General features: G+C 34.5%; 1 protein-coding gene across 8 annotated transcripts in view; it reads right to left on the reverse strand.

Annotated features, from left to right (window-relative positions):
• Positions 1–16283, reverse strand: part of LOC145285901 (serine--tRNA synthetase-like protein Slimp) — a 378960-nt gene that overhangs the window by 268615 nt on the left and 94062 nt on the right. The window contains exon 1 of one of the 8 annotated variants that reach the window (XM_080134375.1): positions 1192–1315. The exons of the other annotated variants lie outside the window; for them this stretch is intronic. Within the exon in view, the coding sequence (XP_079990501.1) occupies positions 1192–1218 (27 nt within the window). The 5' untranslated portion in view covers positions 1219–1315. Of the gene's footprint in view, positions 1–1191; positions 1316–16283 lie in introns of those variants that run through there. 8 annotated transcript variants of the gene reach the window in all.

The following is a 16283-nucleotide window of genomic DNA, read 5'->3' on the forward strand; positions in this document are numbered from 1 at the left end:
TCAAGAGTTGAATGGCTATTGAGTTATAGAACTCAACCTCCTCACTATGCCCACCTGTTCACTATCACTGAATAATAAGATATGTAATTATATCTTTTGTAAGTTTTTTTTAAAGCACAGTTAAAATGCAGACTAGACTGCAATGTGCCTTGTTTGAAATGAACGAAAAAAAAAAATTAAATAACAATGATTTTGTTTGAATTGCAAAATATATATATTATTTGGAGTCTTCGAACTACTGTTCTTATCTCGAGTGTTATTTTCACAACGTTTTGGTCACTATAACCTTCGCCAGTTTTGTTTTTTTTTTGTTTTTTTTTTTTTAAAGGAGTAACCACTTACCAAAACCCAGAGGCCACTCAAGGATAAGGGTTAATGAATGTACAGTAGTCAATGGGAAAATGTTGTAGTAATCGTTAGTAGTGGAAATTTGGTAAATTGGATTACTTAAGGGGATGGCTCATCAAGAATTTGTTTACATTGGACTTGAAGGCGACCATATTATAGTCAGTTGGAAAGCAGGAAAACGAAAGAGTTCTACAGGCAGGCAATTCTAAAAAAGAGCTTTGTTCATGGAAGCTACGTTTAGGTTTAGGCACAGATAAAGAGTAGGGGACATTATTCATAGTGGTTTCAGATAGACGAGTGTTTTTCATGAAAATCAGGCCAGGGAGGACCATAGATTGGAACAGAGGAGCACTTGCCATAAAAATAATGATAAAGCAGAGGCAAGCTTGCAACGTCTCTTCTGTATTTTGCCAAACTTAGGAATCTGCACAGAATTTTGAACAGGACCCCTTTATTTAATTCACCTGGGTAGAATGATCCTGTCCTGTTAGCCATGACTGGGTAGAAATCCTAAATAATTCACGATTGTATTCTGAGTGTCACCTGCATTTAGGATTGAACTTTCAACCTCCTAAAGAGTGCAACTTTTATAACTGAATTTTTTACCATGTACTTTATTCACTATGCCATGGGTCCTTACGAAACAGTAGTCCGAATAATACAAATAATAAATGCTCATTTCAAACTTTTGGGAAAAGGTGTTATAAATAATAAATTAGACAAAATACTCTCAAAAAAACACCGAATATATGTCAACTTATGTCATGGTAAGATATATTGAGGGAATTTCTAACAGTATTTTTTGTCTAGTTTATTATTTATAACACCTTTTCCCAAACTTACCGTGTTAAAGAGAGAATCGGGCGCCATTTTGAATTTTCCAATACATCGGTAAACACTGTATGCTTTTCGAGCTGAATAAACATGTTACATTGAATAAAAACACGAAAAATATATCCAGTTTGGTAGGAAAGTAACTTATCTTGCCTTTGATAACATTTATTTGTTATATATTTGTTTTTTGACAACTTTTTCAAATCTATGTGTACAGTAATACAAACCCATATATTTTTTAAAAAACCTTGCTCGCGAACATTCTAATATGTCTGCTATTTGACCTGTTTACAAGTTTAGAAACAACTAACGGCAATGTCAATATCGAACAAACGGTGCCCCTTGAATTGTTCGCTTATTTTTGTCGTCTGCTACGAGGTATCTAATCTTTACTTGATCCCGAAAATCTTTAATTGTCAAAGCTCAACTAAAGATAAATTTGTCTGTAGAGTCCTGTGTAATATTAATATTAAAAAAAAAAAAAAAAAAAAAAAAACAGAAAAAAAGGAAATGGCCTAACAAATACTTAGCTAAACTGGAAAAGAAAATAAGTCATATTTTTTTAAAAGTACATGCAACATTGACACTGGAGACTTGCATGAACTATAAAACTAGTTTTCGTTTTCTTAGAATTAGTTTTATGGGAAGAGGGGATCAACAAGCAGTAACAGTCGATAGTATGGGTGGAGGGGAAGAGTAGTGATAATAAATAAAGCCTTTTTATATTTAAATTTCATAAAACCTATCTGCCAGACAGAAAATGTACATATTGTCACAATAATTGGTTGTACAGTATTTCAAGTATTTTTTTTTTTTAATAATTTTGCAAAAAAAAAAAAAAAAAAAAAAAAAAAAAAAAAAAAAAAAAAAAAAAATTGGCGCTTCTACACTATTACAACGAAACTTTGTAATCAATAAATGGAGTTTTCAAATAAAAAAAAAACAATGGTTTATGCTATTTTTTTTTGTCAATTTTAACAAATTACAATGTTAGCTTCCAAATTATACAGTCGAGATTACCTAAATATTACTGAATTATTTAAAAAAAATAAAAAATAAAAAAAACTTTAATCGTGTTAGCAGGCGAAAAATTGCGGCCATCTTGTTTTTATAATACAAATCAAAACGGAAAATCACTTCCCTCTTGAACTGTCCTGTGTTATACATAAGCAAATACGATCGTTTTCTTCAAATTCTATTTTCTTTAATAAATAATTTTCTACCTTATCGATTTTCGTAATTTTTGGATATAATCATCTTAAAAATACGAGGAATACGTAGATACCATTGTTTTCATTCGAAATTCAGTATTACGATTTCCGAAATTTCGTTCTGATAGTGTAGAAGCGCCAAAAAAAAATTTAATTAAAAAGTCTACTACTACTACTAGTACTGGAGATTTAGCATCTGTCTGTTTGAAGTCAAAACTATATTATTACCGAAGTTTGTATATTTTTGACTTGAGGATTGATAATTATTTTTGGGATTGTTTGGACTATTATTCTCATCTTGGCTGTTATGATGAGAACACTTACAATATTACAAGGGACGTTCCAAAAGTAATGCCTCCTATTTTTTATTCCGCCCAAATGGATCAGGGGTATTTTAAAATTGCATTGTTATGATGACTGAACTTATGCATTCATGACCAGAAAGTTTCATCTCTCCGTTGCAGATATTAATGGTGCAAGGTTAAGAAAGTAACCCATGTCATGGACGTGCATCAGAAGCAAAGATGTGTCATTGAATTCCTGGCAAAAGGGCAGTGAGAATGGTGGTGACTATGTAGAAAAATAAATTTTAAGGCACAAAAAGTCATTCGTTTTAATGGGACTAGTCCTGTCTTTGTAGTTTTTTTTTTTAACATTTTGAGTTTTAAAAAGGGGGGTGGGTTACTTTTGGAACGACCCTCATAAATAAAATACATAAAACAACACATAATGTATATAAAACACATTAGAATGAAATTATTTATCAAACTTGCCTAGTTTTAACATGTGTAAGACTTTTACCATTAAAAAAAAAAAAAATTTTTTTTAATGACAAATTGTTTCCCTACATTAATACCAGGCAAGTTCCATCATATTTTTTTTAGTTTATGAGTTCTCAATTCCAACAAATCTGAGGGGGTAGCAAAATCCCACCCCTTTACTATATAGGACCCAAAACATTACATTTAAACTTCTGCATGTTGGTACAGACGGTGAAACAAGGAACAAGTCAAGGAAAGAAGTTATTAGAATAGAATGTTACAGTGAAGCAGTGGGATTTTGCTGAATAATTTAAAATGCTGACTGTGCATTTTTTTTTTTTTAACACCTTTGCTATATTAAAGACAAAAAATTAAAACTTAAACAGTTATATGCAAATGCATGCAAAATAACATCACCGGTAGGGGAAAAAAAAAAAAGACTTTAAAAAAGAGATCACGTTAGAGATGGAGATAACGTTCGAGATCACAAGGTGTGGATGACATTCAAGAAGATGATCACGTGAGAGGTGTGAATAAAGTCCGAGATCTTGTTAGAGTAACTGTCACATGGGTGATGTTATGACCGAAACAATGAGAAAATAGAGGTTGTTACAAAGAAAAAGCAAGTTGAAGTTCTTTTCTATATTTTGTCTGTTTTGTGACTGAGGCTACATGTTTTGTAGGTTCCCTGACGTTTTATATATCAGAATCCTGAAGTGAATAGGAACAGAATAATTCATCCTGTTGTATCGAGTCTTACAAAATTTTTTAGGAGATAATATATATATATGTAACATAGCACGGGCAGCTATATGCAAATGCATGCAAAATAACATCACTGGTAGGGAAAAATAAAGGCTTTAAAAGAAGAGATCATGTTAGAGATGGAGATAACGTTGTTACAAAGAAAAAGCAAGTTGAAGTTCTTTTCTATATTTTGTCTGTTTTGTGACTGAGGCCATAGCATGGACAGATATATTCTTTTAACTCCCCCATATATATGAGACAAAGAACAGCAAAATGTATATAAACTTATAAAGAAGGGTGTAGTCTATGAATTTCACATCAGTTGCTCTGAATACTGTAGATAGAAAATCAGCTCAGCCGGCTGAAAGTTATATGGAAATCTGCCCTCTAAGAACAGATCAAGAAAAACTTTTTTTAGAGCCTGTGCTGCTTTCACTTGGAATTAAGCTTCTTTTTTTTTTTTTTTTTTTTACATAGGCATCACCACATTATCAAGGCCAAGAGGCCACTCAAGGATAAGTGTACAGTAGAAATTGGACAATATAGTAATCATTAGTAATGAAAATTTCGTAAATTTGATAACTTATATGGAACGGCTCATCAAGAACTTATTTACGTTAGACTTGAACACAACCATATTGTAGTCAGCCGGAAAGCAGGAAAACGGAAGACAATTCCACAGGCGTGCAGTTCTAAGAAAGAAGCTTTTTTCATGGAATCTACGTTTAGGTTTAGGCACAGATAAAGAGTGGGGGAAATTATTGATAGTGTTTACAGCTAGACGAGTGTTTCTTGTGAAAGTTTGGCGAGGGGGGGACCATAGATTGAAGCTCAGTCGAACACTTTCCATGAAAATAACGATACATCAGAGACAAACTCGCAACATCTCTTCTGTGAGATAGAGGTTGCAAGGAGGAGAAAAGGACATCTCCTACGAGGCTACGAAGTCTATTTTGAACGCTATCAAGGCAGGACAAGTCCTTTCTAGCAGCTCCTGCCCAGATGTGGCAACAGTATTCCATCCTTAGACGTACCTAGCTCTTATATAGATAGAGAATAGCATCAGCAGTGAGATATCTACCGGATCGATAGAAAGATCCCACCATTTTTCCAGCGGCCTTGGCAACAGATTTGATGTACGTGTTCCATTTAAGATCAGGAGTAATGGTCAAGCCCAGAAGCTTGTCAAAACTTGAGGCCTCCTGAAGACGAGAGCCATTCATTTCAATTGATGCCAAATGTGGATTAGAATGTTGATGCTAGATGGAACTTACACTAGAATGCTCCAGGCAGTGTTAAAATGGAAAAAAAAAAAAAATATCCAACGTTTAGTCGTCTGTATGGTAAGTTGCCTAGGATCTCTTCAGTAATAGGAGAAATAAGAACACGACATGCCGGACATTGCTACAGAAGAAAAGATGAGGTCACCAGTGATGTGGTACTGTGGGGTCCTAAACATGAAACTACTAAAGTAGGAAGATCTGTCAAGACGTATATTAAATTAGTGACAGAAGATGCTGACTTACAACTAATGCCATGGAAAATAGACCTGTGAAGAAAAAGCGTTAATTTGTTGACAGTGTACAAAATAGGCTTTGTGGTTTGGTGGGGGATGCCCTTTTCTCTTCCCTGCAACCTCTCCCACAGGAGAGACGTTGCGAGCCTGTCTTTGTTTTATCGTTACTTCCATGGCAAGTGCTCGTCTGAGCTCCAATCTCTAGTCCCCCCCCCACTCGCCAATCTTTCACGATAAACACTCGTCTAGCTGAAACCACTGTCAAAAATTTTCCCCACTTTTTATCTGTGCTAAAACCAAAACGTAGATTCCATTAACAAAGCTTCTTTCTTAGAAGTGCATGCTGTGGAACTCTCTCCCATTTGCCTGTTCCCCACCTGACTACAACCTGGATGTCTTCAAGTCCAACGTAAACAAATTCCTCATGAATCGCCCCCTTAAGTAAGACACTTTATCAAATCTCCAATACTAACGATTACTACGATACTATCCCATTGATTACTGTACATGCAATAACCCTTATCCCCGAGTGGCTTCCAGGCCTTGATAAGTGGTGACTATCTTGTAAAAAAAACCCTGCTTGATACGATGAAGTTCAGCTGAATGGGGGGGGGGAATTAGTCCTATAGAGTTATAATAGATAAAGGTGAGGGTGGGGGCAAATAAATTTAATGAATTAGTATTTACTAGAAATTAAGACAAAAAAACAATGAAGGATGGCCTTTGGGTCAAGATCAACAGATGCTGCACTTCAATTTCTTGTTCTCTGTCAGTGGAGACGAAATCCTTCATAACTGAGACAATTTTTATTTTTGTTCCTTTTCTCTACATTTAAAAACGACCCTGGTCTCTAACTCTGTCCCGTGGGGAGACATTGTAAATAGGAACAATGAAGGATAGTGTTCGGTTGTTTCATCTTGTTTATTTTTATGTAAACTCCTCAACACAATGAAAGGGAGGGAGGGTTAATACCAAAATAATAAAATAATGCATCATTGAAAAGGATTTAGACTCAGCAGCGAATTTATGGGCAACTGGCAAAACAATAATAGATGATTAACAATCATTTAAATTACTAAGGTTAAGAATTTGGAAAAAGTGGGAGCAATTTTTTTTTTTTTTTTTGTTTACAATCAGAGTATTATATAAATCGTTTGAATTTTCAAAAAGAGGTGAGGCAGTTATAACAATTAGTGATTATCTCTTTGAAGTCATTCTAATATTTTTTTTTACTGTATTTTAGGCAAAAATATGGACCCCCCCCCCCCCCCGAAAAAAAAATGAGCCTCTTTTTTTGTATGTGTGTGTGCGTGTATATAAAAACTTTCAAGTTTTAATAATTTATTTTTGAAAAACCAGAAAAGTAAGAAAATGTGGTTCTCATCCAGAATTCAGCTTTATTAAAAATCAAAACTACAGAAAAATCTTCACGTATATACTTGTCATGGAACGAAAATGTCATATTCCAAAAATCACATAGATTGATCAAGTAGGTTTTCTTTTATTAAGAACATTTTTTAAAAAAATTTTTATATGATATGTAGCAACTAATAGTATCCTATAGTCATTACAAGACTTAGTTTAAATCTTGGTAGTTCAAATTGAGTTGTCTCTCTTTATTTAATATGGTGGATCAAGACCCATCATTCTTGCTTTTTCATAAAATTTTTTTTTTTTTAATCTAAAAAGAAATCTACTGGATCAATTTATGTTTACTGTATTTTGTTTTTTATTAGGTTGAATTTTGGACTTGCACTAGAAATTCAGTGGATAGGATACTTGATGAAAGTCAGTTGTAAAAGTTACATTTTTGGAGATTGAAGGTTCAATCTTCAGTGCGGGTGACCCGAAAATACAATTGACAATTACTTAGGGCTTATACCCAGTCATGGCTGATGGAACAAAAGCATGCTACCTTCATGGATTAAATACAGGGTTCCATTCAAAAAAAATTTTTATTCAATATTTTTGTTATTGTGTGATACTGCTACTGCTCGAAGAATTAAAAGGATGCCGGAAAGAAAAATAGAGCGACACATGATTTGTTATACATGGATCAAAAGGAGGCAAAAAGCAGGAAAAAGAACATAGCCATGGCAAAGCCTACGACAGAATCCCTCGAGCATGGATCATTGAATGCTGAAAAATGTACAAGGATTAATATTATTGAGAAAGCAATGGGACCGTGGAGACTAGAACTGACAGTTATAAGACAACACATGACTAATGTAAGAATACGAAGAAGCATTTTCTGTTCTTGTACAGTTTAATGAAGACACTAAAAAATGAAAATATTGACAAAAAAGTTATATTGTACGTATCTGTTATGGAATGAAGTTCTCTGGAAAAAAAATCACTTAATTTGATCAGGTAGTTTTTTTAAAGAGAAAAATTAAATTTTAATGTGATAGATCGTATCCCCCTATTTTGCAAACGAGGAGGGGTGCCTTTAAACGAAAAAGGGATTAAAAAAGGACAAAATGAAAAAAAGGATTACAGAAGGACATATAAACTCTGTAAAATAAATAAAAAAAAATATATATATATTTATCTAGGTATTTTTTTTGTACATGTTTCAAAATAATCTTGTCAAATTTTGACAAACTTTAAGCGGTAATGGAATTATCCCCCTTGGCCTGCCTCTCCTCTCCTTATGCAGGAAATAAACTAGATGGTGGGATACGATCAATCTCATTAACATTTGATTTTCCTCTGTAAAAGAAAAAAAAAAAAAACTGCTTGATTAAATTAAGTGAAATTTTTTTTTTTGAGAACTTCATTCCATAATGGGTACGTACAATACAACTTTTTTCATTTTTTAATGTCTTCATTAAACTGTACAAGTACCGCATTTTCTAAGGAGACTCGCTATCACCACTAATGTTTATCAGAGCCATGATGCCTCTCACCTCCACACTTAGGAAATGTGAGGCTAGATACAAGTTTATGTACACAGAACAAAGAATAAACCACCTCATGTACATGGATAATCTAAAACTATTTGCGAGAAGGAACTGAAAAAGCTCATAAACATGACCAGGCTCTTCAACCAGAACATTTGGAATGGAAAAATGTGCAACACTGAAGATAAAAATGGGAAAACTAGAGACATCAGAGGGCATGGAACTACCCAACGAAGAGGAAATGAAGGTGCTTGGTGAACATGAGACTTACAAATATTCGGAAGTTCTGAAAGTATGTACAGAAATGAAAGAGATGATTAGAAAAGAGTGTCTGGAAAGAAAAAGGAAACTCTTAGAAACAAAACTACACAGTAAAAATTTAATTAAAGGAATAAACACCTGGGCAGTATCCCTAACAGGGTATTCTAGACCATTCGTAGGCTCGACCAAGCAAGAATGTCTGCACCTTGATTAGAAGACAAGGATTGGTTGGTTGTTTTTGTTTTACGGCATATCAACCTTTTTCAGGTTATTTAATGCAGAATCTAGTTATTTTGAGGAACGATTTTTAATGGAGTTTATTTGTTTTTTAAGTCAGATTCTATTTAACCCATAGTTGAGACCCTAACAGGTACTACCACTCTGGATCAGAGTGGACCTGGGAGCAATGGCAATTAAAGGGTGGCTCCACACTCCCCAAGGCCCGCAAGGTGGGGCCTTACCATCGGATATAGTTTTAGGTCATATCTAGGACCAGAAGGCAAGGAAACTAATGATAATGCACAATGCATTATACCACAAAGATGATAATAATTTACATGAAAAGGAATGAAGAAGTAAGAGGGCTGTAAAGTTGGTTGGTTGTTTTTGTTTTACGGCATATCAACCCTTTTCGGGTTATTTAATGCCGAATCCAAAGATTTTGAAGAAAAAAATTTTAATAGAATATATTTGTTGTTTTCAAGTCGGTTTCTATTTAACCCATAGTTGGAACCCTAACAGGTACTACCACTCCGGGTCAGAGTGGACCTGGGAGCAATGGTAATTAAAGGGTGGCTCCACATTCCCCAAAGCCCGCAAGCTGGGACCTCACCACTGGATATAGTTTAAGGTCATATCCAGGACCCCCATTAAGGGACTTTTACCCTCTGCAGGGGGGCAGTCGGTGTATTCTAATGCCCCACCGACAGGGCCAAGAGGGCTGTAAAGTGTAGAAGATGGTGTAAAAGACATTGGAAAATACTTGGAAATTCGAAACACAGAAAGATTGATCACTGCAGTGAGAGACATTATCATACAGGAAACGATGAAACTAAAAACAGAAAGAAAAGTGGAAAGAAAGAAAAGAGCCACATCAAAATGACAAGAAGAGGATTATGAAAACACTTGGATGTGGCTAAGAAAAGGACACATGAACAGAGAAACGTAATTATTCACAGTTGCACAGAACAACGCAGTTAGAACTAACCACATTAAAGCTAAAATCGATAAAACACAGGAAAACAGTAAATGGATAAAGAGATGAAATGATAAACCACATAATAATTGAATGCAGAAAACTGGCTCAAAAAAGAATATAAGAGCAGGCACAACTGTGTTGGGTAGGCAATACACTTGGAGCTCTGCAAACAGCTACACTTCGAACATGCGGACAAATGGTACAAGCACAAATCGGAAATAGTACAGAAAAACAAAAAGCACAATATCCACTAGGACATAGAGGTACAAACAGATGAACTCATCAAAGCAAAATAAAGAGAAACTACCAAATTGTAGGTTCTGGCATCCCAGCAGACCACAGGGTGCAGATCAAAATGATAGAAATATGTACAACTTGCCAGAGAACCGAAAAGAATATGAAAACTGAAGAAAATCAATGGAGTTATGGAAGTCCATCCATGTGGATGCCGTCTTCTTCATAATTTCATTTTATTTTATTTTTTTTTTAATTGACTCTGTGACTCCGTTGATGACTGTGAAGCCCGATATGTGATCTGCACTGCTTTGCACAAATAGAGTACAGGAAGACATGATTTGGGTTTTGATGGTGAGTGGCCGTCACTCATCAGTGTGCGATGTTCTGTAGTTGCTTGCTCATGCTCGTTGTTAAAGAAGGTCATCCCACTATCACACGTGGAGCCCCAAGTGTCTCTGTCTGCTGCCAAAGTCTCCAAAAGATTGAAGGGGATATTGCAGCGCTGGAGGGTGAGCTTGATGCAGTCTATGTAGCATTCCTTCGGGCAGCTGACGTTTTGTCGGCCGTGAGTGAGCTGACCGAAGAGAACTTCGAGGTAGTCTGTTTGAGGGTATCCGGAAGAAAATCAACATGATGCCAATAATTGAACGATTACTTGGAAGCGTCCCACAGAAATTTGATAAAAGACTAGGCGAATTCAAAATCAAGTGGAAGACTGGGACTATACCGCAGACGGTGATGCTGAAAACAGCTGAAATCTCAAGGAAAACACTTTAATGTCAAAACTAACCCACGAGAACTGCAAATGCAAACCCCATCTATATGGAAACTGAGATAGAACTAAGAACAAAAAGATAGCAGAACCCGACATGGAACCAAGAAAATTAAAACCACAAAATTGTAAAATAACTACAGTCACCCCCCTCCAAACGTAGTATTGGCATCTACAGGTCCCATACTAAATAGCTGTGAAGGGACAAGGAGGATGGAAAGACAAGAGTGAAAACACTGACTGGATTTCAACTGGATGAGTTTGAAGTGAACTGGAACCTTGCCAAATTCCAATGAAGACCAATGGTCGCTACCAATGAGAAATTAATGACAAACATCTGGTGCGATAACGCAAATTAATTTGCAAATGTTTTCGAAAGTGGAGGAGAGTACTGGAAATCTGGTGAGACATATTGTTACACAGACTCCAGGGAACACCACAAGTTGTTGTTGTTAGTGAGTAAGCTCTGATGATGACCTGTGTGGGAACTCCTAGTAAGTACAAATAATAATATAAATATTAATTTACTTGTCTGTACTTCCAGTGTGACAAAAAAAACTACCATCGCAAATATTGAGAAATTAATTATCTCCCTTTATAGTCGCTCTTTATCAGTTAAAAATCATTAAAACCATTTCCTCCCGAAAAATTTTCAAAAAATCATAGCTGCCTGTTTACGGTTTCAAATTGGCTATTTCATTTTATAATTATAAAAAAGTCATGCTGAAAGGAGACTGTAAGCTTTTCTTTTTTTTTTTTTTATTATAGTTTCTTTTTAAAATTAAAAAAATAAAATGTGCAAATGAATTAACATCTGTTGTCTTATAATTTATATAAAAAATTATTAAAAAAAAACAATATGTTGCGCATTAAATTTTCATTGAAAGAGAAATCTAAATTTTTTACATCAATTCTTTTTAACTTTAAAAGGTAAAAAAAAAAAAGAATTTGCTAAAATATTGTTTTACATTCGTCATTATTTGTTTTATTTTATTTTTTATTAATTTTATTTACAATGTGTTTTACAAATTTTCAACTACCGTGGAATTTCTGCAGGTCCTGCTAGTAATAACTATTACGTTTGTTATATAAAAAAAGAAAATTCTTTTCCCGTTTTATCTTTCTAAATTACAAAAAAAAACATTCGAATTCATATTTTTTAACTATTATTTTTTTAACTATAACGTTTGTTATATAAAAAAGAAGAGTCTTCTCCCGTTTTATCTTTCAAAAATGAAGGTCGAAATTTAATTAGAAATCACTGTACTTTTACTTCCAACTGTCTTGTTATATTAGGAGTGATGAAAGCATCTTTTGTGACATTTTTACTAATTAGTGCTTAACGTCGCACGTTTCTTTTCACACTTTAATTACCAACTTTGCCTCAAGGGTTTTGGTTCGATCCTTCATACTTAACTACCAAAATTTTCTTTTTATTTTGTCCCTCCCCCACACACACAAACACCCGGGTGTTTTGATTTACCCAAAACCACACACCTCCAAATACCCGGGCCATGCTGGGTATTCCCCGCTAGTTATGTATAGAATTATAATGAATGTTGATATTTACTGTCATTTAATTCAGTTTTATTTGATGATACTTTAAAAATTGTCCATCAGTGCAATTTTGCTGTGATAAATGATGCAATGTTCACTTTTCACACCTCAAAACTAAAGGCCAAAATTTAATTAGAAATAATTGCACTTTTACTTCCTACTGTCTTGTTATATTAGGAGTGATGAAAGCATCATTTGCAACATTTTTACGCGTTACTTTTTTGTGTGAGTTGGTTTTAAAGTTGTCATATTGTAATTTAAACATGTTCGTGCTTCTTCACCCTCAGCAGGGTAGTGTATACTGCTGATCATCAGTGAACAGTAGATGTAGAATCCAATTCTAAATATGTTTTTCATGCCAATCTTAAAATTAATATTTGAATCATGGGTCTAGGAAAGTTCACAGACAAGTTTTTATCATTTAGATAGGATGACAATCTTGTTTCCATTGATAACCTGAATTGTTCAACAATGGTAACGATTCTACTAAAGTCAGAAATAGAATTAGATTGGACAGCTTTTAACAAAAATAACCTCAGAGCTAAATGTGTACGTATTATCATTTATATGGTTGATGTTCTGTAACTTGCTTCTTTGATGATTTAGTTCAAATGGACACAGTAGCTGGATATTTATTAAAAACAAGTCTCCATTGGTAAGTTGTTATAGAAGAAATCTTATCAGCAGCAAACATTACAAGAGCTTATTGTTGTTCTTAATTTATTTTCAGCATATAATATGTTGAATTCTACCATGTGCTCGCATCTTGAATGAGTTTGTTTTTCCAAATGAAGCTAATCCTGTATTTCAGTTAATTTACTAATTGCTAATAGAAAGTGAATAAAGTGAGAAACTGTATTTCTGTTAAATGATGTAATGGTTGTCGTCATAAACGTGAGTTACAATGTATGATAGTTATTCTAAATCAACTACATTTGTTACTGAATCCTGCAAAACTAAGAAAATTTTAGGTACTTATACAGTTTAGTGACGACATTAGGAAATTGAAATATTGAAAAAAATTTTTATTGTACGTAACTGTTATAGACTGAAGTTCTCCGAAAAAAAATTTCACTTCATTTGATCAAGTAGTTTTTTTTTTTTACAGCGAAAAACAATTATTTATCACGGCTACGTCAACGTGGCCATTTTGGAAATGTTACTGCAGCGCCCAGAAATTACCCAAGGGCAGGTAACTGCCGTACATAGCAGAATACCTCCATTTTAGGCCAATCTAGCCCTTTTTTTTCCCACCAGAATGAGATTTTTTTTAATTTTTTTTTTGCGTAGACAGATGCCATTTTTTTTTTTTTTTTTTTTTTTAATTTGTAACAGAAGTAAATAAACAAAATTTCGAAATTTTCGAATTTAAAATTTTGTTTCGAAGTTATCCATGCGTGTCCAACTGAGCATGTTTCAAAAATAATCTCGTATAAAAATTCTTCAATTCTTTGCATTCTTCAATTTCTTTGCATATTCAATAGTATTCTTATTAAAAAAAATAAAAAAAACGCAAAAAAATTGCAGATGTGTTGTGCGCATCTCATTCTGGCGAGAAAAAAAAAAAGGCTAGATTGCGAAATTTGGCCTAAAATGGAGGTATTCTGCTAGGTACATTTCCAAAATGGCCATGTTGACGTCGTCGTGATAAATAATTGTTTTTCGCTGTAAAAAAAAAAAAAAAAACTACTTGATCAAATGAAGTGAAATTTTTTTTCGGAGAACTTCAGTCTATAACAGTTACGTACAATAAAAAATATTTTCAATATTTCCATTTTTTAATGTCGTCACTAAACTGTATAAGTACCAAATTTTAAAGATTTTATACTCATCCAGAATATTGTGCAATTATTCACTTATTATTGCACCTGTGTGTGCACCAGGGAATGGAACCACTCTAAACACAACTCTGCACTTTTCAAAGTCATTTAAATAACAATGACCTGTCAAACTCGGAAAAGGAGCATTATCTGTTGTAGCTGTCCAAATGTCTGTAGTTCATGAAATGTTGCTAATTTCAGCAAGAGACAGTTGAATTTTTGTTTCACTTTTGCAAACATATCGAAAATTATTTTACTGTGTAGTATGTTTTTTATAGAATGCTGTAATTTGAACTTAAGTTCGTTTTAATAATTTTTAAATTGAAAAAGTAGGTTTTTAATATCAATGTCAGATCGAGAAAAAAAAAATTATGCTGATGACACTACCATCTATGGCAACACATCAAAGGTCGTAAATGAATCTCCTCTGATCTTGAGCGCATGGTACAATGAGAGAAGAGGTGGCTGGTTACTTTGAATGCATTTAAAACCAAGCTTCTATCTTTACATCATCAATGCTCTGATCCCCATCTGGCGTCAATTGAAATGGATAGCTCTCGTCTTGGGGAGGCTCCATGTTTTGACAAGCTTCTGGGCTTGACCTTTACTCCTGATCTGAAATGGAACACGTACATCAAGTCTGTTGCCAAGGTCGCTGGAAAAATGGTGGGATCCTTCTACCGCTCCAGTAGGTATCTCACTACTGATGCAATTCTTTATCAATATAAGAGCCAAGTACGTCCAAGGATAGAGTACTGCTGCCATATCTGGACAGGAGCTGCTAAAAACAGCCTATCCTGCCTTGACAGAGTACAAAATAGACTTCTTCGCTTAGTGGGGGATGCCCTTTTCTCTTCCCTGCAACCTCTCTCCCAGAGGAGAGATGCTGCGAGCCTGTCTTTATTTTATCGTTATTTCCATGGCAAGTGCTCGTCTGAGCTCCAATCTCTGGTCCCCCCTTGCCAATCTTTCACAAAAAACACCTGTCTAGCTAAAACCACTGTGAATAATTTTCCCCACTCTTTATCTGTGCCTAAATGAAAACGTAGATTCCATGAACAAAGCTTCTTTCTTAGAAGTGCACACCTGTGGAACTCTCTTCTGTTTGCCTGTTTCCCACCTGACTACAACTTGGATTTCTTCAAGTCTAACATAAACAAATTCCTGATTAACCACCCCCTTAAGCAATCCAATTTACAAAATCTCCATTACTAACGATTACTACGATATTATCCTATTGATTACTGTACATGCAATAACCCTTATTCTCGAGTGGCCTCTGCGCCTTGATAAGTGATGACTCCTATGTAATAAAAACAAACGTAGTCACCACCATTCTCAAGGCACTTTTGCCAAAAATTCAATGGCATATCTCTGCTTCTGACACACATCCATGACAGGAGTTACTTTCTTAGCACCTCACACTGTCAATATCTGCAGCAGAGAGATGAAACTTTCAGGTCACGAATGCATAAGTTTAATCATAATATTCAACCATAAAGAGGTTGATCGGTCCAAATACCTTCGCTTTATCATCACCGAAACAGGAAAAGAAGAGGAGTATATGAACACCTGCATCAGCAGTGCTCGTTTCACTTTTTGTTGTCTTTGACCTCGGCTGATAAACTCATAACTTTTGTGCCTACTCCCTACTAACCCGACCAGCAGCAAAATCCCACCCCTTAACTGTTGAAGTCTCTAGATGCCGGAAAGCCTTCTCCTCTAATAGTTTCTGTCCTCAAAGTGTTAAACTTTGGAATTTCCTCCCTGCTTCCCTGACTTTCTTTCCCATGACTTGCAAAAGCTTGCTTTTCCATAACTTGCAAAAGATTAAATGTAATGTGAACAGACATCTTGCTGCTCAATTCCCTACAGTGCTTTGATAGACATGATATTTAGTAGTAGTCACTTATATTCAGGTGGCAATTTAAAAAAGAGTTAAAAGAAAAAGAAAAAAAAAAGAAAAAGACAAAAAAGAAAAGAAAAGATAAAGGAAAAGAAAAAAGGAAAAAAGAGAAAAGAAGAAAAGAAAAAGAAAGTAAAAAATAAGAAAATGAAAAAGAAAAGAAAAAGAAAAAAGGAAAAAGGAAAAAGAAAAAAGAAAAAAGGAAAAAAGAA

The sequence above is a fragment of the Euprymna scolopes genome, chromosome 10 (genome assembly GCF_053919585.1).
Source record: "Euprymna scolopes isolate OS-2025 chromosome 10, ASM5391958v1, whole genome shotgun sequence".
Classification (NCBI taxonomy): Eukaryota; Metazoa; Mollusca; class Cephalopoda; order Sepiida; family Sepiolidae; genus Euprymna; species Euprymna scolopes.